Raw genomic sequence first — 20,742 nt, forward strand, 5'->3', positions numbered from 1 at the left:
GGACTTGCTAATTAATGGCCTTGTGGTGGAGTGTGGTATAAATGCCTACACAGGTCGTATGTCACCTTGGTGCTACTATCTGAGTCAATCCCTTGAGTAAAGTTCAAGAAGACCCATCCTCCTTGTACTCATATGGAGCTTTTCAACTGCATGAAATAATTCATCCTTGCACTGCTGTGTTGCAGGTGAGGGGAGGAGGCCTGGAAGTGGCAGTAAAGTGCTGCTCTTGGAAGAGAGAGACCTCAATTCTCGTCTGATTACTGTGTGGCCTTAGCACCTGCAACTGGAGGGGCAGTACTACCACACAGATGTGAGATGGTCCTTAATTTATGTTTGTAAAGTGCTTTGAGATCCACTGCAGGGAGGTCTCTCATCAAGAGAAACTGAGGGATGGAGAGGGTAAGCTACATCCTTGCACAAGGCCAGAGAGAGGAGAGTCTGACGGAGCTGGTACTAGAAGCAAGACATTTCTGCTTCCCTGTCTTTTCAAGTTTGTGACAAGACTATTTAAACTACACCAAATCAATGGATTCTTCTGTTGTGGGTTTCTGCTTGCCAGTGTATTATGCCTTCATTGTCACTACTCTGCTTGTTTTTGTTAGTGCTTAACCTGAACTGCCTTTCTAGTTACTTCTGATGTTCTTGTCAATTCCCTTTTGGTGTCAGAGGGTCTCACCGTTTTACTTAGGGTTGTAGTTGTCTGAAAGCATCAGGGATTGTAACACTGGATACTAGTCCACTTGTCACTGTTGTATGACAGATACTTGCTCACTTTTCCTGTAGTGGACTCTGCCATGGAATAAGCATGCAATTCCTGTGTAAGCATCTAGGAAGAGATTAATATAAATAGGTAAGTGGTTGAAGAGGAGCATGTATGAAAGCAGAACTGCCATTCAGAGACTAGCCCATAATGTGGGTTCATCTTTACCTAAACTTAAATTTTAGGCCACAGCTGATTTTGTATTAAGTCTCTAATGAATACTACTGTACCCTCCCACCTTTCCATTCAGGTGTAGTAATCCCTGATGTAAGGGTTAAAAACATGGTTAGGAAGGTATTTAAGTCTGAAAAATGTTTCTATGTTGCTCTATTTGTAACCAAGGCATAAGGTAGGGTAGTAAAACTTAATGCTTGGATTTTTAGGAGAGAGGGAGGAAGATTGTTCACTGGACACTGATATTCTGTGTGGGCGCTTTTTATCCATTTCCAGAGGTGTGTAAATCACGTGTGTGTGTGTGTCAGTGCCACTATCCAGGATAGGAGTTGGTACCTTTTATGAAATACCACTATATCATTTCTTTTGTTACCCTAGACAATCCCAGATACAAATTCAGTGAGATACTGTAAGAAATGTTTCGTGTGCCTCTCCAAGCACTGTACAAACTAACCTAAGCATGCAGCGATAAGCTGCAATCAGTAGATAGGACTGGAAAGGACTCTGATTCAGTGAAAAGCTCCAGCATCTATGGGCTGATCAATTTTAAGAGCTTTGAGTGTATTCAAACAAGTGTTGGAAAAATAAAGACTAGATCAAAGTCCAACCACACTAAATTCTTGTCATCTCAAATGTGGTTCACAGAAGGATACATTTGAAAGGGGCTTATCTTCCATTCATGTTTAACTAAGATTTCTACCATGCCTCTCTCCAATGGCAAAGTAGACAAATTGGTTTGGGTGTTAATGACTCATGTTACAGGGCTGAGTTTACAGGTGCAGAGGTATTGGTTATTGTCTGTAACAAGCAAGTTGTCTGTCTACTCTGCTTGCCATGGTTTCATCAAGAAGGTGAAGCATTCCTCTTTACATGGCTTCCTTCGTCGTCCTCTCAACATGGGCTAACAGCATATTGTAACAGTACTGGGCTGAAAAAGTTACCTTTTTCCCCCTTCCAACTTCTTTGTATTCTTACAAGTGGGAGTATGCTGCTTTACAACTGCAATCACAGAGGAGAAGGAAACAAGCTGGTTTGGGTGGGAAGTCTGACTCAGAAAGGGAACTACATAAATAGGATCCAATCTTTTCTTGACATTCTCTGCCACACAAACATGTGACAGAGCTACACTGGCACCGTGGCAGGCACAAGAGGCCAGTACCAAGTACACGTATATTCAACAATGCTAGTACGTGCAATTTTGGATGATAAATATAAATGGCTTGGCACCGGAATTCTCCACCAACTAATCTGCAGCTACTTACCTTTGTTCACACAGTGCAGTTACAGAGAGAGGCTGACCCCGTGTGGCAGTGTTGCTTGCTTAGAGCCCTGTGCCAACAGTGCAACTGCAAATAATTCCCCCTTCCCCTCTGTTAGGGGTGGTTCCCATAATCCTCCATCCTAGAACTGTATTCAGGGGTCCTTAAAGGCTGCTATGACCATCACCAAAGCGTAATTTTTTTTTGTTTTTTGAAGAGACTCGCTGGTAAACATAGGCTTTAATTTAACCTCTAAACTTAGTGTTACAAAAGTATTCACCCTCCACCTGTAAGATTTCTTCTGGCTGGGGCAGAGAAATTTTCTATTACATCTTTTCATTCGATACCAATGTACTTTGCACATACAGGGCAAACCCAAACATTTGATTACAACAAAGCAAATATCAGGAAATTTTATTTCTTACTAATGCAGGAGAGTTAAAATGACCGAGGATTAAACTACACAAGAAAAGAGTGCAGAGTAATCTAACTAGAGTTTAAAACTCCCCATTAGCTGCAGTCACACAGTGCTACAGGGATCTGATCCCCTTGTTAAAAAGGTAAAACGGAAATGAAGTTCAGAAAGATATTCCCAGGGAAGGGTGGTATTGGGCTGGAAGACTTCCACACACACATTGCTAGTTATAAACGCCAAAACAAGTGTAAGTACCACCCAACACCTATAATCTAACACAAGAATATCAAGAAATTTTGGGGAGGGAACTTTCACACAGACTGGGGTCCTGGAGAAAATGGCACTTTTAACAATTACTAATACACAGAAGTCTGTTTCCCTAAACCATACCTGTTGGCTTGATATCTACTACCACTACTCATTTGTCTTGTAATTCAACATTACACAAATATTAAAGGGAGTTCTTCATAAAAATCTAGCAGCCACTATTCTACAGTACAGACTGTAAAACATGTGAATTTGGGGAAATACAACCATATATTCCTTATGAAATTAACAAACTGCTTAAATGACAAAGGGAAAGAAATGAGATACTCATGATCTGTTGAAATGTGGCTTGAAAACACAGCCTGCAGTGAAACATTGTCATTTGACAATCCAGGAGGAAGCTAAATTTTTTTTTTTTTTTTTGTGCAATTTGGGGCAGACTGCAGCTATGCTGCTTGAAAATTCACATTCGGAGCACTGTGTTCTATGATCAAATAGCATTTGCCACTATTTGTGGTGTCTGCCTTTGCAACACTATGTTCCCTATTGACACAAACACTGTTTTTTAAATGTGGCACGGCAACAAAATCCTTTCTTCACTACCATTGGAAAACCAGCTGTATTGCATCTTGCTGGTTATGTTCCTATTAGATTACAAGCAAGTCTGCATACACACAACTGCCATACTCTATACTACAGTAATCATTAAGTGTAGATCCTACAGATTCCCAAGATTTGTAGCAATTCTATCAATTGTCATCTTTTGATACAATTAAGTGCAGTAGTCTGCGTTTTATTAAACAATGAGATTTCCATTATGAATTGTCAGTCAAAATAATTAGAAAACGGCACAAAAAAGTCAACATTGTTAACCAAATTGACTTTCTGATTATGAAATGTAATTCTGTTGTTCAATGGGAGATATAATACCAAGATTAACTTGCTTCACAGACTAGAATAATTATTTTTAAATGTCCCTCTTTGGTTGCAATCTACAATTAGTTTTAGACATTGGGCATTTGCAAGGGTTTAATATTAAATCATCTGAATTAGACCCTCATGGCAGCAGACCCAAACACTCATCAACAAAGTATCTTTAACAGCTAATTTCACATTTGCATAGTGGTACACTTAAATAAAAATGTACTGGCAATGCATATTATAATAATGGTAACTTAAAAAATAAAGAAGTTTCAAACACCTGAATCTGGCTGGTGGTTAGGTATAGCAAATTTGTGGGGAAGAGAATTATTGCCCACTGTCACCAATTATCAACAGATAGCATGCCTGTCTTCAATGACTTTTCTTTATCCAACATCTATTTTCTTAACGATGTGGGAAACTCAGGGCCCTGGAATTAGTGGTATGCTATCAAATATTCCAAAGGTGATATTTAGAAGGTTTTTTGTTTTTTCAATCTTCACGAAGATAGGACTCATCAACTTCCTCTGTGGTTTCAGGGATTCTGCATGGCTGTGATGATTCCTCAACTTTTGTGTTAATGAGCTCTTCTGTCTGAGCTTCAGCTAATTTGATCTCTGCTTTCTGTGATAGCTGTCGTACATCTTGCACCTGTGTTTTCACCAGCTGAATATGGTTGCGAGCTGTCACTGAAGCTTGATCTGCACCTGAAAAACACAGTAATTTAAGTAAATTCATTCAGAAATAGCCTGTATGATAAAATGCCATCAATTAAGGCAGGGATTAAGTTGGTGGTAATTAAATATTATGTTTTACTAAACCGTTCATGTTCTAAGCAAATCAGTTTTCAAATCACAGTTTACTCCTCTTTATTGTCGGTTAATAACTTGATATAGTAGATATCTTTAGACTGTATCATCATATGACAGAAAGGGAATTTTTCCTCAGAACATTCCCGCCAACAAAGTTTGGATTGCCAATTAGTGCAAAATTAGGTTGTGATTTTTATGTGATGTGGCCACATGCTCTGTGAGAAATAAACCAAGACTGAACAATCATCAATCACATGGTGGCAATTTTCAGTCACTAGTGATCTGTTCTGAATTTGAACCTGCACTCTGTGAATGACTATATTACAGTACCAAACCTTGAACAACCTAGTCCTCTCACTATTTCATTAATATAATATTTCAAGAATATTTCTTAGTCAAATTTATAATGCAGTTTTTCCTTATTTCCTTAAATGAAATAATCAAGTCTTCATTATTATTTTAAATTTAAATAATTAGATGATTGTGTTAAATTATGGGCCTGGTTTTCAGAAGTACTAAGCACTTCAACTGAAAATACAGAGGAACTGAGCAGCTGTGTCCTCCCTGGAAGATACAGGTATTTGGCAGCTCTGAAAATCAGACCATGTGGTTCTCAGTCTGCATACTAACTAAGTATATTTAGATTTAGTCTGTCTTGCCTGCACCTTTTTAATAATAAATACTGCCTATGAGCCAGGGGAAAGTTTGCTAAAAATTACAAATTCCAGCTGATACTTAGGAGTGTATTACAGTAATGCCCGCATACCTGATTGATATGCAGCTTCTGCTGCCATCTCTGAAAGATGTAAAGCAGTCATCCAAGTGGATTCTGACTTCAGGAATTCTTGCTGCTTTGTAGTCATCTATAATTAAAAACAAAATGCCATATAATACTATCTGAACCCTCTTTTTGTAAGAGGCACTCTTACAGCCATGTTAAATTAATAAATGGAGAAATATTTCTTAAATAACAAAAAGGAGACACACTGATGACTGCAGAAGTTAGTTAATTCTTTACCTCAACTCTTGCTCCTATGATCACCTGCCATACTGCATCCACCTCTTTGGAATTCATTTTTTCAAGAAGATTTGTATATTGCTGGTAGAGAGACACCAGTGTGTAAACTGCCTACAAAAGAGAATAAGTCTAGCACAGCTACTTGATGAAGATACTCAAATAAGTAGTACTTGCATATGTTCAAACTAATTTTGCATCTGCTGATGCTCTCACATTATTAGCTTATGTTACACAGTAGACAAAAATGGGAAAAGATCTAACACTTTCCCTTGTTTTAATCCCCTACAATATTTAGTGAGGAAATCATTTCTGGATAGTGTCAGAAGTGCTTTTTGAACTTTGCTTTTGCTGGTATTGTATTAAAGTGTTCATGAATTTAATTAATATGAAAATCTGTTGAAAATGGAAAGACTTCATTGTAATTAAAGTCTAGAAAAATTAGAAATTGACAGTTTTTTAATACTGTAAAACAAGTTTTGTGATATCCTAGGAACTTAATAGTAACAGCAGAGAGAGAACTCTGATTCTCCTGCTGAAAAAGCAAGTCTATTAGCACTCGAGCTAGAAGGGAATTTTCCTTGAAATATGGACCTATAATACACAAACACTTTGATTCTATTTAGCAGAGGGCAGTAATACATATACACACAAACTGGCTAGTTCATTACACCTTTTAGAACTGAAATATTGCCAAACTGCTTATTTTTTATTGAAAATATTGGCACGAATGACATGTAATGGATAAATTCTCTGTATGCATGTAAGTCTTCAGTTTCTACATTTACTTATCTACAGTGATATATTAAAGGCAATGCTAATCAGTAGTTAATATGGACAACTATTCTGCTTGTTGTCAGTAGCTACTGGTGTGGTGCTCTGCTCTTGTTCGATGATGATAGCAGTCGGCTGCGCGCGTGTTCCCTGTGTGTGCTGCCCCAGCTCTGCGCAGACAGCTGACACAGCAGACCCCGAGAGAACCCCCAAAGACCACAGACTCTAGTACGGTACAAAGGCACCCAGCCAGGTTTATTGTCAAACGAAGCACAGTAATAGTTTCCTATAGACTCTACAGGGCATACTACTAATATGTGCCCCCTGGCAATGGACACAGCTCAGTCAGTGGCGGGACACTCCACTGCCCCCTAGGCTGGACCTATTCTTCTACAGGTGCGGAACAGATTACTCATCCCTCCTGACGTATTGAGGTGCAGCCCCTTTACTTATTAGGGTGCTGCTTCTCCCATTACATGTTGGTTCAAACAAATCTATCCATCATGTTGTCCTTTTGACCTTGTCTTTAAGATCCACCTGCCTGTTCCTTGTTATCTCTGTGGAGTGTTCTGATGCCATCTTGGCACAAATTCCTCTTATCAGCACTTGTGTGGATGCACCTGCTTCTAGCAGCCCTCTTCTTGCCAACTTCTGTGAGTGGGGCCTGCCTCTGGCTCACAGCCCAGCCTTTGCTTAGCAATGCCTGGAAGTACTTTGGTTCAGGCTTCAGACCTTAGACTGGGCCTCTGATACAAGAGTTTATGTTTCAGGGCCTCATCTTACTACCAGCTTAATTTGGAACTTAAAGACACTGCATTTCAAATAGGCCTTTCTGGAGTTTCAGACTCCGTTAACTGGATTGGGAAAAATACTTGTTTCTGATGGAACCTACATATTTTTCTTGCAGAGAAAAGAAGTCAGGAAAGTAATGGATGTATTTTTTTAAAGACCGCTTGATATCTGGCTTTGGTTTTTTCTGTCTAGCTATTAGGCTGCTATTTTCAAAATTTAGACTCACTCCTCATGTGAAGGGCCGACATTTCAGGAAGTAGTTCGTGCCCAAGCTTCTCCTGAAGAGTTTCACAAACCTCTAAAAATCGCTCGTGCCTTCTATCACGAACACTCCAAAACCGCAGCAACACCTCCTCTATTGTCCACCAGGGACATGTTCTGTTCAGTTCACTTATTTTGACATGTGTGATGCACCAATTCAAGCTGAACTGCTACCCCAGAAACTCTACATCCCTGTTACATTGATTTGTGAAGTCAAAGTCCATTTTAGGTATAAGAGCTGATTTAATAGGTGCAGTTAGAGCTTGTCTTTGTCAGAGAGTTAAATACTCCAACTGTTGCAGTATTAACTTTGTACTAATGTAGGCAGTCACTCATCTTACCTTTGTATACTCTGTTAATGATTCAATTAATGCATATGTTGTTTGAGAGAGAAGAGTACAAGTACTGTCTGTTACCAGAGAAACTGCCCTTCTAATCAAAGCTTCATGACTGAGAGAAGTGGGCTCGTGTTTCTGAAAGACAAAAGATTTACACAATCTTTACACTGGTTTTCAAAGACAGACAACTTATGATAAAAATATCTTCTCCGGTAAGTAAAAAAACCACAGGCGCCATTGCTAAAATAAAAAATTGCTGGTCTGCCTTAACTCTTAAATAACTAACTTATAAAAAGTAAAACAAAATCTTACTCCAATAGTTCCATTCTCTTCTACTCATATCCTGTAACTGCTTCTCTGAAGGGCCCGCGTTTCAGGAAGTAGCTCACCAAAACATCTTTTCCTGCAAGGTTTTTTTAAACCCAGTGTTTATATTTTTATCTCCCAATATTTGCCTGTGTCAGGATATTTTTATATGCAAAACATTCTTGTATTGTTTCCTGTCTGATGGTTATCAGTGGGTTGTAAAAGTTCAGGCACACCAGGCAAAGTGCAAGAGCTGAAACTCTCTTAATTACATACCAGGACCACAAGTAAATTTTCCCCCCAGGAATTGTGGGGTTTGCTCTGTTAATAATGGGATTCCTGAATGATGTGCCATGGCAGCTTGAGGCATCACAAGGTAACAGCAAGTACTTTTCAATAATTTTATTATAAAATAGTATTTTAGTTATGTGACAACTGATACTAGGGCAAATCTATTTATTTTATGTTGCCACTGATCTTTAAAAATGAATTATGGTTTCTTGCTGAGTGGATTTAAGTCATACTCTTCATAGTGGAATCACTTTAAATTAGTGCTGCTTTTAAAAGTCAGTTAAGATGCAGAGAATTTCTAGATGTCCAACTATGTCCCAGAAAACTCAGTAGGCATACTTCAATATGCATACTAATAACATCACACTGTAACTGGGAGGTTGTTATAATTAATACAAGAGAATGGTCTATTTGCCACAAGCACACTCTTCCACCAAACACCTTAGAATATTAAAATTACATTCACTCCAGTATATTTACCTGTACAATAGGGACTGCACACAGGGCTACTCCAAAACCCACTCCCACCATTTTGTTCCATGGGCCACTCAGTCCTGAGAAACAGCGTCTCCTAGCATTAGCCAGAACAGGAAAACTTTGTCTGGGAATGAGAAACAAATATAAGCATACAGACAGCTGCACAGGGGGAAATAAATATTCTGGAGGAGCAGAACACTTTGGGGGTAGACTTTTTTTTTTTTTTTTTGGCTATGTGTTTGCCTAGCACAGAGTCTTGTCCATGACTGGGTTTCCTATGCACTACCACAATACAAATAATAAATTCAAGTTTGTTTTAAAGTTAATTACCTAATCAGTCTTAAGGAAAGATACAAGCTAAACACGTTGTGTATTGTAACCAGTAATAAGCATATTGTCAGCAGTTAATATAATTAACAGGTATACCAAGCATTTAGATTAATAATAAAATACACTAACAGGGCCAAATAAGCAGAACAGTAGGTTTATAATCAGAGGTCCTGAAACCAATACTTATGCACATTTAACTTCATATACAGGTAGTCCTATTGTAGTCAATGGGATTATGTCAATGTAAAGGTGTGTAGCATCAGGGCCTTATTGTTCAAATAAAATGGTATGGTAGTGTATTGAACCAAAAGTGAAAAGCATCTATTCTGTCCCTCACTACATTTATATAGTTTCCAGGTCATATTTCTGAGAATGCGCGATCAGTTCATTTTGTAACTCATTCTCAAATTGTGACATGTGGAACACCGGTGGTCTGTGGAAGGCTGGCTTATCATTCGCAGCAGATAAATGGCATTAAAAGACAACTAAAACAAGTTACATTCTGTCCTAATATCACTTCAGATAAGCAATTGCTGTAGTTATACAGGGATGTTATGTGATCACAAATAAGAGGAGGTGGTCCATGTAGCTGAAAAGGAGAGAAAGAATAGCATCTTCATATTAAAATACTACAAAAATATTCAATTAAACAAACAGTCCAGTGAGAACTAAATGTATGAGCCAAGCCACTTCACCTCACTCTCACAAGTTCCCACACAATGAGACTTCTTGTGTAAATCAAACAATGTTTGCTAATGTTAACATCTTTAGCACTCTACAGACTTAAAGGGGCCCTCTCAGATAATTTAGGCATAAACTTTAAAAATAATAATAGAAATGATTTTATTACTTTTTATGATCCAAACAAAAACTGTTTTAGATTTAAACATTCTCCATACCTATTTACAACTCAAACACTGCACTAGTTCCTGGGAACCAAAACATGAGACTGACTCTCAAGAAAAGTGAGAACAGCCTAATTTCACTACGTCAATTGAGAGGATTATGAAAATGTAAACAAATAGTGAAAATTAATTCTTATATTTTTACTTAGGTGGGACTGCTCATGTGCTTACAGTTAAGTGCATGCGTTAAGTGTTTGGCGGTTCATGGTATTAAGCAAACCACATCTGTTAAAATGTGTGCATGAACTGTGACAATAAGTCCTGCAGGGATACGGGTGTGTGTGTGTGGTAAAATAATTTTATTTTCAAACTCCTGAGGATGTATCACAAAAAATTAAAATGGAGCGGCCCAAAGTTCCTTTGTAGCCACTAGGAAAGGAGTACTTGTGGCACCTTAGAGACTAACCAATTTATTTGAGCATGAGCTTTAATGAGCAGCCCATTCAAAATGGGTGAGTCCCCAAGGCCAGACCTTTCCAATGACCCTTTAATTTCTCTAGCCCTGGTGCGCCACGGATCTCTAAGCGCGGGGCTCATCCCCGCCTTACGGAGGGGAAACTGAGGCACCGAGGGGTGCGGCGAATGGCTCGAGCAGCTGCGCAGCGGTCTCCTGGGTTAGGCGTTAAGGGGGGTGTCGCGGTGGCGGAAGGGGACCGGAGGTTTCAGAAGGAGGGAGGAGGCGCTCGGGCTCACAGGCGGGGGAGCGGGTCAGGCGGCGGCCCACGGGGAGGTGACACCGGAGTCTCAGGGGCGGGCGCGCGGATGGAGGAGCTCTCAAGCGGGGGGGGGCAGGGGGTTGCCAGGCGATACCTGAGCAGGGCGGAGCAGCACCGGAACCACCGGCTACGCACAGCGGCCGCCATCTCCCCTAGACGAGGGCAGGGCGGCGGAAGTGACGTAACAGCCGCCCCCAAAAGGCGTGCGGCTCCGCCTCCCGGCGATTCTCCCCGCCCCTACCGGCGCAGCCGCACTGCTCTGGCCGCCGGGGGGAGGAGCCGCGGAGTGCGCGCGCCGCGCTGCTGGGGGGTGGGGGTGTCTCCAGCGTGCAGCCCCGCCCCTGCCCCAGAGCGGGCGGGGAGAGCCGCCTGTCCAGTCCCTGCGCCGAGGGCGGGCCTCGTGAACCGGCCCCAGCCTTGCGGGGCTTTCTTTGTCCCGCCTCCGGATCCCCTAGCCGAGCCGGGGTCGGGGTCGGGCTTGGCCGCCCTCGGAGCGGGGCGTGTCTCCTGGCGGCGAGCCTCGGGCGCCCTGGCCGTAGGCTGCCGCCCGTGGACACGAAGCCCCGCCCTGTGGGTCCCAGCCCCGCACAGCTTTGAAGGCTGGCCTGGGTCCCAGCCCCCGGGCTCCTTGTCTCCGCTCTGAACGTCCCCGGGCTTTAGCCTCGCCTCACAGGTCGGGTCTCGAACCCGCGATCCGCTGGGTTGGGCTCCCCGGGACTCTCCGGTCTGGCCCCCCTCGCTCCTGGCGCCCAGCCCTGCCCGCCGGTCTCCGGACAGTTACCGCCTGCATGTGGTCCTGTTAATGCGCCCCACACTGAGCTCAGCCCCTTCAGCAGCTGTTGGTTTTACCTTCCTAGTGTAGTGCTTTGCCCTTATCTTGACTGATTTTCTTCTTGTTGATTTCAGATCAATTCTCCAATTTGTCAGGATTGTTTTGAAGTTTAATTTTGCCCTCTGAAGTGCCAGTCTACTCTTCCAGTTTGGTGTCTGCCACAGATGTTATAAGCATACTTGCCACTCCATTACCCAAGTCCTTAATGAAAATAGTGAATAGTACTGGACCCAGGACTGACCCCTGGGGGGTCGGTCCCTCTTGCTACGGTCCCCCCCCCCCACTTTGAGAGCAACCATTGGTAATTATTCAGAGTAAGCCCTGTCAACCAGGTCTGCACCCACCTTACAGTAATTTCACCTAGACCATGTTTCCCTAGATTGCTTATCAGACTGCCATGTGGAACTGTGTCAAAAGCCTTACTAAAAAATCAAGATCTCTCACATTTACAGCTTCCCCTCTAGCCACTAGGCCAGTAACCCTATCAAAGAAGGAAGGTTGGTTTGGCATGATTTGTTCTTGTAAAATACATGCTGACTATTACTTGTAACCCTCTTATCTTACAGGTGCTTACAAATTGATTGTTTAATAATTTGTTCCAGGTATCGAAATTAGTCTGTCAGGGCTATAATTCCCCAGGTCTTCTTTGTCCCCCTTTTTAAAGATAGGCACTATGTCCTCCTCCAGTCCTCTGGGACCTCATCCTTCCTGCATGAGTTTTCAAAGATAATTGCTACAATCTCCAAGATTGCTTCAGCTAGTTTCTTAAGTACTTAGATGTCTTCAAAAGCTGTAACTTATCTAAATCTTAATTATGTTAAGTATTGGTTACAATTAACATTTTTAGTGTAGACTGAAGCAAAAGAGGCATTAAACTCCTCAGCCTTCTTGATGTCATCTGTTATTTGCTGTCTTTCATGCTAAGTAGAGCACCTACACTTTCCTTTGTCTTTCTCTTGTGCCTAATCTATTTAAAGACCCTCTTCTTCCTGTCTTTTATGTCTCTTGCTAGGTGTAACTAATTTGTGCCTTAGCCGTTCTGATTTTGCCTGTACATGTCTGAGCTGTTGATTTGTACTCAGCAATTTGTCCATGTTTTCATTTTTTAGATTTTTGATTTTTAAGTCATTAAAGAACTGATGGAGTCACGTTGGCCTCTTACTAGTCTGCCTGGCTCTTCTCCGCATTGGGATAGTTTGCTGTTGTGCCTCTAATATTGTCTCATTGAGAAATTGTCAGCTCATCTGAACTTTTTTCCTTATGGTTTGGCTTGATAACAACTATTTCTCCTCTCTATGCTGACATCTTGTTATTCTGGCAAATAGATCTGTTTTTTCCTTTTTTGTTAAGCTGTATCGATGCCATAAAAATGAGTTAGTGGGAATCAAAAGTGAAATAAATTAGTCTTATTCATCTGATTTAAAGTTTACACATATGTAAAGAGAATTTAGGGGTTGAAGTGGATAGCGCAAATGTGGAATCTTGTCTGTACAAGTAAAAAGTAGTGACAGGAACTGCCGGAGGAGAATGTGCTCCTAAATCAGATTTTTTCTGTGTGACCACCAGGTTTGTAGCAGGACTGAGCCCTAAGAAAGTAGATAAACATTCTATTAGCATGGTGAGGATTATATTTAAGCCTGTCTCCTTAGATGTGACCATTCTTTGACTCTGTTTTTAATGCAGTTCAGTGGACTATGCTTAGCACCTGATGTAAAGCCTCCCAATGACTTCAGTGGGGTTTGGCTCAGGCCCTTATTGCTTAATCTTATTTATGCTCATGCACAGCTTCAACTCACGCATGCTGGAGTATAATGATCTTGAACTCACTTCTCTGTGCCACATAAGGGCTTGCAGATTTAGGGCATTAGTGTGAATTTTGCCTGGTAATTTTTTAATAGAGCTCGTTCTAATATCTTCCTTCATTTCTTTACATTATAGACACAGCTGTATCCTTTGTGGATTTTTCCATTTTAAAACTCACTCTACAATGAGCAACTTTTCTTGTTCCTTTCTGACACGTAATCTAGAATTATCCAGCACAAACACCTAATGATTTTAATGGGGCTACTTTGCTATTTATAAAGTCCAATGACTACATTTGTTCTTGGGAGTGAAGTTGCTAGTCTTTAGGTAATGAACAATTTGAATGATCTGAAATTAAAGACAGGAACGGCACTTTGTAAATTAACCGGACAAACTTTTAACTATTGGCTTCTAAAAGTTTTCTATTTGTATTAAAATGTTCTATTTATTTTTTATTCAGTCATTGTCATGGGCATCAACAGATCACTAATTTAGAAGGGAGTAGTATAAATACATTCTGAGGGAAAATCTGTCATAAATATTTTTAGTTATAGGGCACAACAGGCCAAGTGTCGGTGTATGACCAAAGATCCACAGACTTCTGATGACATTAAAAAGAGCAGGGACTGTGAAATAGGTGTGTGTGTGTGTGTGTGTGGTAATTTCTTTAATTCAAATGACATTTTTTTACTCACTTTAATTTTTCTAGCATTTTTATACAGAAATACATTTTAAGTGGCATAAAACCAGGCTTGAATGAGCTAGAAGCAGATTTCGCTAACATGACGTCAGCTCAGTGGACTGCCCTGTGTGACACAAACCACGAGAGAAATCACTTGCGCACTAGGACCCTGATCCTGCAAAGACTTATGTATAGTACATGATCAAGTTTACGCGTTGTGAATAGTCTCAGACTCCCTTTGAAGTCAGTGGGGCTATTCACTGTAAAACGTCTAAGCCTTTGCAGGCCTTAGACCAAGATGTTGATGTCAGTAAAACAACATCTGTGTTTTGTTGTAACACTGCAATTGGTGTAAACTGCGGTATCTAGAAGAACACCATGTGGTTGCCCATATTTTACCATTCTGTAAGCTCATTTTCAACCCAGTAGTTTGCAGTTATTAAAATGTTTGTTAGAAGTTGGAAACATGCCATGTAGGTCATGAAAGTTAAAAGATAGGTTTTGTTTTTCTTTCTAAAAATCATAGAATTATTTGAACAAACTCCCAAGGACACTTGTCCTTTTTACACTTCTGTCTGTTTAAATAAAAGCTTAAGAAATTAATACAGTTTTATGAAGGTACACATTTTCAGCATGTTTGAGATTTAGGGTTGATTTACACTGACTTCAATGGAGTGATGCTGATTTACCAGATACCACTGTTTAGTCTTACCACTATTTTAAGATGAACAGTTCTGACCCATAGAAATTACAGAAAATCCTAGCCAGTCACGTTATTCCCTCTCTCCTGGGACAGGTGGTTAGTTGAATAGGATATTTTTAGTGCTTTCTTATACAGCATGGTCCCAGTAAAACTCTTGCCTTGCTGGTTTCAACTCTTCCAAATATGCTAATATCATGCTCCGGTGGGAAAGGCTGGAAAACTGGACACATCAGATAAAAATGTGGAAAGAAAAAGAGAGGAGACATGGGTTATGCTGATTTGAGGGAAGCACTTCCAGGACTGAATAAGAGGATCAGAAATTAAAAAGTTAAGCCTCTGATGCCTTTACCTCCATGACAAGGCTGATTGAAGCAGACATGTCTGGACTTGATTGCTCAGAGGCCAACTCACACTCTAATGGTTCTGCACCACTTCTGGGCTTTCTCCCTCCCTTTCATCCACCACCCTCAACAAGCTGCTATTTTCAGGAGTGATGTCAAAAAGGAGAAGATTGATCAGAAAACAAAATTGCCAGCCATCTTTCTGATCCTTCAGGCATGGGACAGGGTTGATCCCAAAGATTGAGTCTGGAAGAGCCACTGGGGGTCAGCAAGGTGTTTTTTAATCATTTTTTGTTTTACATAAGAAAATAAGGTTGTATTTAGCCAATAATAAAACAAAGACTTGCAAAGTTTGTGGGGCCAAAATGAACTGACATTCTATTTGTTGAGCAGACGCCAGCTGCAGGGTACTTGGTGGTGACTGTTGAACATTCTGCACTAGTCTGTGGCCAAAGAAGATAGAGGGGAGCCGTCACTTAAGCACCAAAAAATACGTTGTCCAGCCAGCCAGGAGCAGTGCCCCAATCAGCACTGTGTAACTGAACAGCACGAAGGCCAGGAGCTCCTTCAGCACTTTCAGGAAGTGGACAGCGAAGGACTCCTGCATGGTTCCTCCAAGCACCACAAGCCAGATGGGATTTCTGCCGTTGTCTCACACTCTGCTCCCCACTAACGTACCCTGATCTGAAAGGAAGAGAAATAAAGGGGAGAATGAGCCATTCTGAGCAGGCGGTTGCAGAGCTGAGGGAGAGCCTGCTAATTGCATGTAGAAAAGTCTGGATTCAGATAGCTTCTGGTGGTGCTGTATAAACAATGTCTGTAGACACTATGGTTTGTCAGAAGCTTTTTAATTGCCAGGGGAGAGTGTCAGGCCGGGACAGTGTATGTGTATTTGGAAAGTCTTTTTCAGAGTTTTCAGGATGTGTAGTGCTGAAAGGTGCTGCAGGATCTAATCACAAACCAGTTTAGGACTTGGGGTGGGGTGGGAGAGTGGAAGAAATAAACAAGGTTAAAAATACATATGGGTGGACTAGGGCACGAGCAAGCAGATGACGTCCCAGCCAATTCCTGGAATTATTCCCTTCTGTCAATTGATATGTGGCTGGCGAGCTTTGTATTTAGAGCATTCGCCGATGGTGCATTAGTACCAACAAAAAGCTCTAATCAAAGTGGTCCATTCCTCCAGAGAAGCCACTATTAATATTTAATGTTATAATTGCTTCTAATGGACAGACGGGCACAGAGCAGGCTTTTTGTTTTGGATCAGGGGAAGATTTGGGATTAAAGATAAATTTATTTATCTGAAAGCTTCATAACTCCTGTTAAAATAACCTTTTTTATTTTTAAAGGGAAAGGGATAAGATGTTTTAAACTTCTTTCCTCCCCAGTTAAATATATATTTGTGCATTGCCCAATCAGTTGCCACCAGTTAGTGAACTTTGTGTAAAATCTCAACATATTTGCAATAGTTGTTTGCTACTTACTTAGGCTTTTAAGTTATAAGGACAGATGTGTAAGGAATCCTACCCCCATCTCCAGTTGCATGTTCATTGATCCTTCATCAGAAAATTACCAGAGCAAAAATATTTGTACCTTTGTATGCATGACCAAAAGGAAAATGAAACTAGGCTAATACTAACCAAAAAGGATTATTTTTCTTTCAAATGATATACCTCCAGTCGAAGCAAAATGAATTCCATCCTACCACTTAACAAAGGAGTGATTAATTAGAAACATGAAGTGAAATCTAAACAGCAGCTTTAAAAAAAAAAATATATATATATATATATATATTTTGTTTTAATGTTTTTTTAAACTCCCCACACCCCACGCTATGGTCAGGTGTATTAAAATACTGCAATTTTAAAAAAATCTGTTAGATGTAGTTTTTCAGAGTATGGAAATTATTTACTAACCAATGTTTTACGTGAATTTAATTATAGAACAATATGTTGACAAAGAGATAAATAAACTGCTTACCGTGGGATAGGTGACTGCATTTACTTCTTAAAGTTTCTGTTTCTGTTTGCTTTTGTTCTGTAGCTTTCTCTTGAATTTCTGGCTTCTAAAAGGTTGGTGATGTAGTTTGATCCCCTTCTGGTCTGCTAATCCGAAGAGTCAGAAGTAATGAGGTTGTATTTACAGCCTGCACCAGTACTAATGGACTAGGTGTGGTCAGAGACCAATTATTATATATGACATAGACCCTTTGCTTTCTCTGTGCTGACAGCACACCAGTACAGAACAATCCAACCATTGGTATTGCCATAAATCCTAGGGAGATTTTTGATGTGAACAATATATTGCATACTTCAAAATGCATGAAACTCCCCACCTCCCAGTTGTCATTTAACAGTGTGTTTTCGTAAATATCCTTATTTTTTCTGCATCAGATCTTAAGCTCATCTCCTTCTTCTTATTTCACCAGTCAGTTTCCTATGTTTTTGGATACTTTATTGTGCATATTCTGCTTTTTGTATAATTTTCTGCTCTTAACAGCCTTGTTCTCACAGACAGGCCATTAAAAAGGAGGAGGATGATACTGGAGTGGAACTGAGGAATCTCTTAAGATCAACAGGACGTGACCGGATGGATGCCTGTAGATCTAGTTAGGCCCGGTTATCAAAAATGATGAATGAAGGTAGGCTTACCTCTGCAATATCACAAGTCCAGTTTGGTACATACTGTATTTCACATATCCACACCACAGAATCTCTGCCTCAGAGAGAGAGACTGTTTGGTTTTTAAAATGACAGAAAAAATGTCAAGATGTCAGTCTAGTCTCAGTGAATTGGTTACTAATGATCCTGTTTAAAAGGTAAAGGTTGTTTGGTTCGGCTTTTAAACAACCAGACATATATGCAGCACAGAGAAGCAAGAGCATCTACTGCAAATCAAATCTCTTACCTATTGAGACATTATGCTTTGGCAAATGGCCTCTTAATTTAATCAGGATCTCTTGTTATCAAATTATTACCCCATGGTCAGAAAGACCTTAGCTAGAAGGGAACATAAACAAGCTCAGGAAGCTTGTTAAGTAGTAATTGCTCCCCAGGAGAATTGGTCAACTCCGGACTTTGTTTCTTGCATATTTCCAGGAAGAGACCCTGTAGTTGATGTGTCTGTGTAACTGTCAATCTAGCTGCTAGTTCTGATGTCCATTCAGAAATGATATGCTGACACACAACGCTCTTTCTGGCCAAAGTTGAAGTTTAATTTGATACGCAGGTTAAAAATATTTTTTTTATGAAACAAGTCCAGTTACTAACAACTTAGTACAAATGAAAAAGTTAAATAGTCTAGCACTTCTTGTTTTTTAACTATTTATGCTATTACCTTTTACATTTCACTTAGCTTGGCTAGTAAAACCAGATTAGTTGGTTTTACTCTTCTCTGTCCTCAGTTTTGTTCTCTCAGTCTCAGGCAGTATCAAAATGATGCAGTATTACAGGAGAAAATGTATATCCAAATGAAAGAAAAATCAATTTAAATAATAAAATTATGAAAGCCTATTGAAGAGCTGTCAATTTGATTTTTTTTTTAAACACTAAACCTAAACTCATGGTTGTCACTTTATCTTTCCTAGTATATTTGAGTACTATAAATGTGTTTGTATATGGTTAAAAGTGGAAGGCAAAGAACTCTGCAGAGGTGCAATTTGTAATTCTTTATGGCTTGATTTTCAAAGGTGCTAAGTATTGATTCCAATACTTGGGAAATCAGCCCACTGTTCTGTAATAAGATATAAGGCCTCAGTTTGACAGCTGCTTTATTACTAGAGAGCTCACGCATACCTGAGGTAAGAACAATCAAGTGGTAAATTTCCCGTTCAGTTTTTTTACATACTTTAAAAAGTCAAATGTTCCTCAAGTACTTATCAAAGAAATAAAAATGTTAACTAAGAGTATATTACTAGTATGGTAGAAATCTAAGGGCAGGTCTACACTACAGCCGCGATCAACGCTCTGAGATTGATCCACCAGCGGTTGATTTAGTGGGTCTAGTAAATACCCACCAAATCGACAGCAGATCACTCTCCAGTCGACTCCTGTACTCTACCCCTGACGAGAAGAGTAAGGTAAGTTGACGGGAGATTTTTTTTCTCCCGTCGACCCCCCTCGGTGTAGACCCCGCAGTAACTTGACCTAAGGTATGTCGACTCCAGCTATGTTATTCACATAGGTCAACTTACCGCGGTAGTGTAGACATAGCCCAGATATTGGCTAAGCAGTTTTACATTGAGGCTGTGTTGACCCGCGGGGGTCGATGGGAGAAAATCTCCTGTTGACATACCTTACTCTTCTCATCGGGGGTAGAGTACAGGGGTTGACTGGAGAGCAATCTGCTGTCGATTTGATGGGTCTTTACTATACCTGCTAAATTGACCGTTGGTGGATTCATCACAGAGCATCGATCCCAGCTGTAGTGTAGACCTGCCCTTAGTAAAGTCTTCTGTTTCTGCTTGAAGAATATACATACTAAAGGGAGGATTTGGTTAAATATTAGGGTTTGTTTCACAAATGTTCACGGAACTTCAATTTAAAATAAACAAACATAGAATGTTCATCTAATCACAAACCTTGTCTTTTAGATCACAATTCAACAAAAAATTGAGACTATTTAAAGGACTAACAAGAGTATAACTATGGGGTTGGAGGAATGTGCCCTACAAAAGAGGATGAATTCTAAAGCAGGAGACATTTGTTAAGGCAAGAGTTTCTGCTGAAAATGTCTCCCGGTTATTATTCATGTTAATAGTTTGGAATTTTCAGAAGAGTTAGAGTTTAAACATTCTTCTGATATTTATTTTACAAGGTTTATTTACCATCCCTCTCTTTCAAAGGGAAGAAGCTTCCCCTCTGTTTCACTGGACTACATTTTGGGCTTGATTTTGCAAGGTGCGATGTCTAGCAAAGCACGTAGGCATGTACTTAATTTTCAGCATGTGATGTAGTACCACTGAGACTAAGTACCTGTTTAAAGTTAAGTGTCAGGCAAATGTGCTCAGCACCTAGTGGGAATAAGCCTCAAGTGCTGCATGTTCACCCAGATTTCTGGATCCAAGTTATTAAAATTGCTCCAAATCTGAATGAATTTCCAGTAAAATGCTCCGCTAAAGCAACAGCAAACTGTCGTTGGGCACAAAGGGTATGACGGTGAGCTTGAAAAAACACCTGGATTCTTTTTCTTAAGGGACAAACATTTTAGACTGGTTTGAACTTGAGCTCCAGCTGCATAAGTAACACTGGAATTCAGCTCATTATGAATTCAGGAAAGCTAGGTGAATTGCTGAGAATAATTAATCCAGCTCTCCTAAACTCGGGGGGGGGGGTCAAGCACCCACTGTGCTTGAAAGGGGAGCTGATGATACTCAGCACTTCTCATGTGCAGTGTTTCTCAAAGGCGGCCACTACGGGCTTTTCTTACAGCCACAGCCTCCTGGGCAGTGATGGGGGGGCAAAGCAGTGGTCCCTCCCACAGGGCCATGAGCAGGGGTTGGACCCTGCCTCTGGCTGGAGAGACAAATGCTGGAGGAGCAGACAACTAGTGAGTTCCTCACCTTCCTGG

The 20,742-nt window shown here is 40.5% G+C and overlaps 2 protein-coding genes across 3 annotated transcripts; both read right to left on the reverse strand.

Moving 5' to 3' along the window:
• Window positions 1-3,886: 3,886 nt before the first annotated feature.
• Window positions 3,887-11,027, reverse strand: DIABLO (diablo IAP-binding mitochondrial protein). 2 transcript variants are annotated; one of them, XM_074973049.1, is made up of 6 exons: window positions 10,908-11,027; window positions 8,866-8,986; window positions 7,792-7,923; window positions 5,627-5,737; window positions 5,375-5,471; window positions 3,887-4,503 (listed from the first exon to the last, which is right to left on the reverse strand). In XM_074973049.1, exons 1-6 carry the CDS (start codon window positions 10,958-10,960, stop codon window positions 4,289-4,291), a joined length of 729 nt encoding a protein of 242 aa, XP_074829150.1. In that variant the 5' UTR covers window positions 10,961-11,027; the 3' UTR covers window positions 3,887-4,288. The 2 variants fall into 2 exon arrangements, with proteins under 2 accessions (XP_074829150.1, XP_074829151.1); XM_074973050.1 differs by lacking the exon at window positions 5,627-5,737.
• Window positions 11,028-15,440: 4,413 nt separating this feature from the next.
• On the reverse strand, window positions 15,441-17,539 carry LOC141999488 (uncharacterized). Its single transcript, XM_074972982.1, has 2 exons — window positions 17,155-17,539; window positions 15,441-15,858 (listed from the first exon to the last, which is right to left on the reverse strand). The coding sequence occupies exon 2, from the start codon at window positions 15,779-15,781 to the stop codon at window positions 15,647-15,649; it is 135 nt and encodes a 44-aa protein (XP_074829083.1). The 5' UTR covers window positions 15,782-15,858; window positions 17,155-17,539; the 3' UTR covers window positions 15,441-15,646.
• Window positions 17,540-20,742: the final 3,203 nt, after the last annotated feature.

This window comes from Natator depressus, chromosome 15 (assembly GCF_965152275.1).
Source record: "Natator depressus isolate rNatDep1 chromosome 15, rNatDep2.hap1, whole genome shotgun sequence".
In the NCBI taxonomy this organism is placed as follows: domain Eukaryota; kingdom Metazoa; phylum Chordata; order Testudines; family Cheloniidae; genus Natator; species Natator depressus.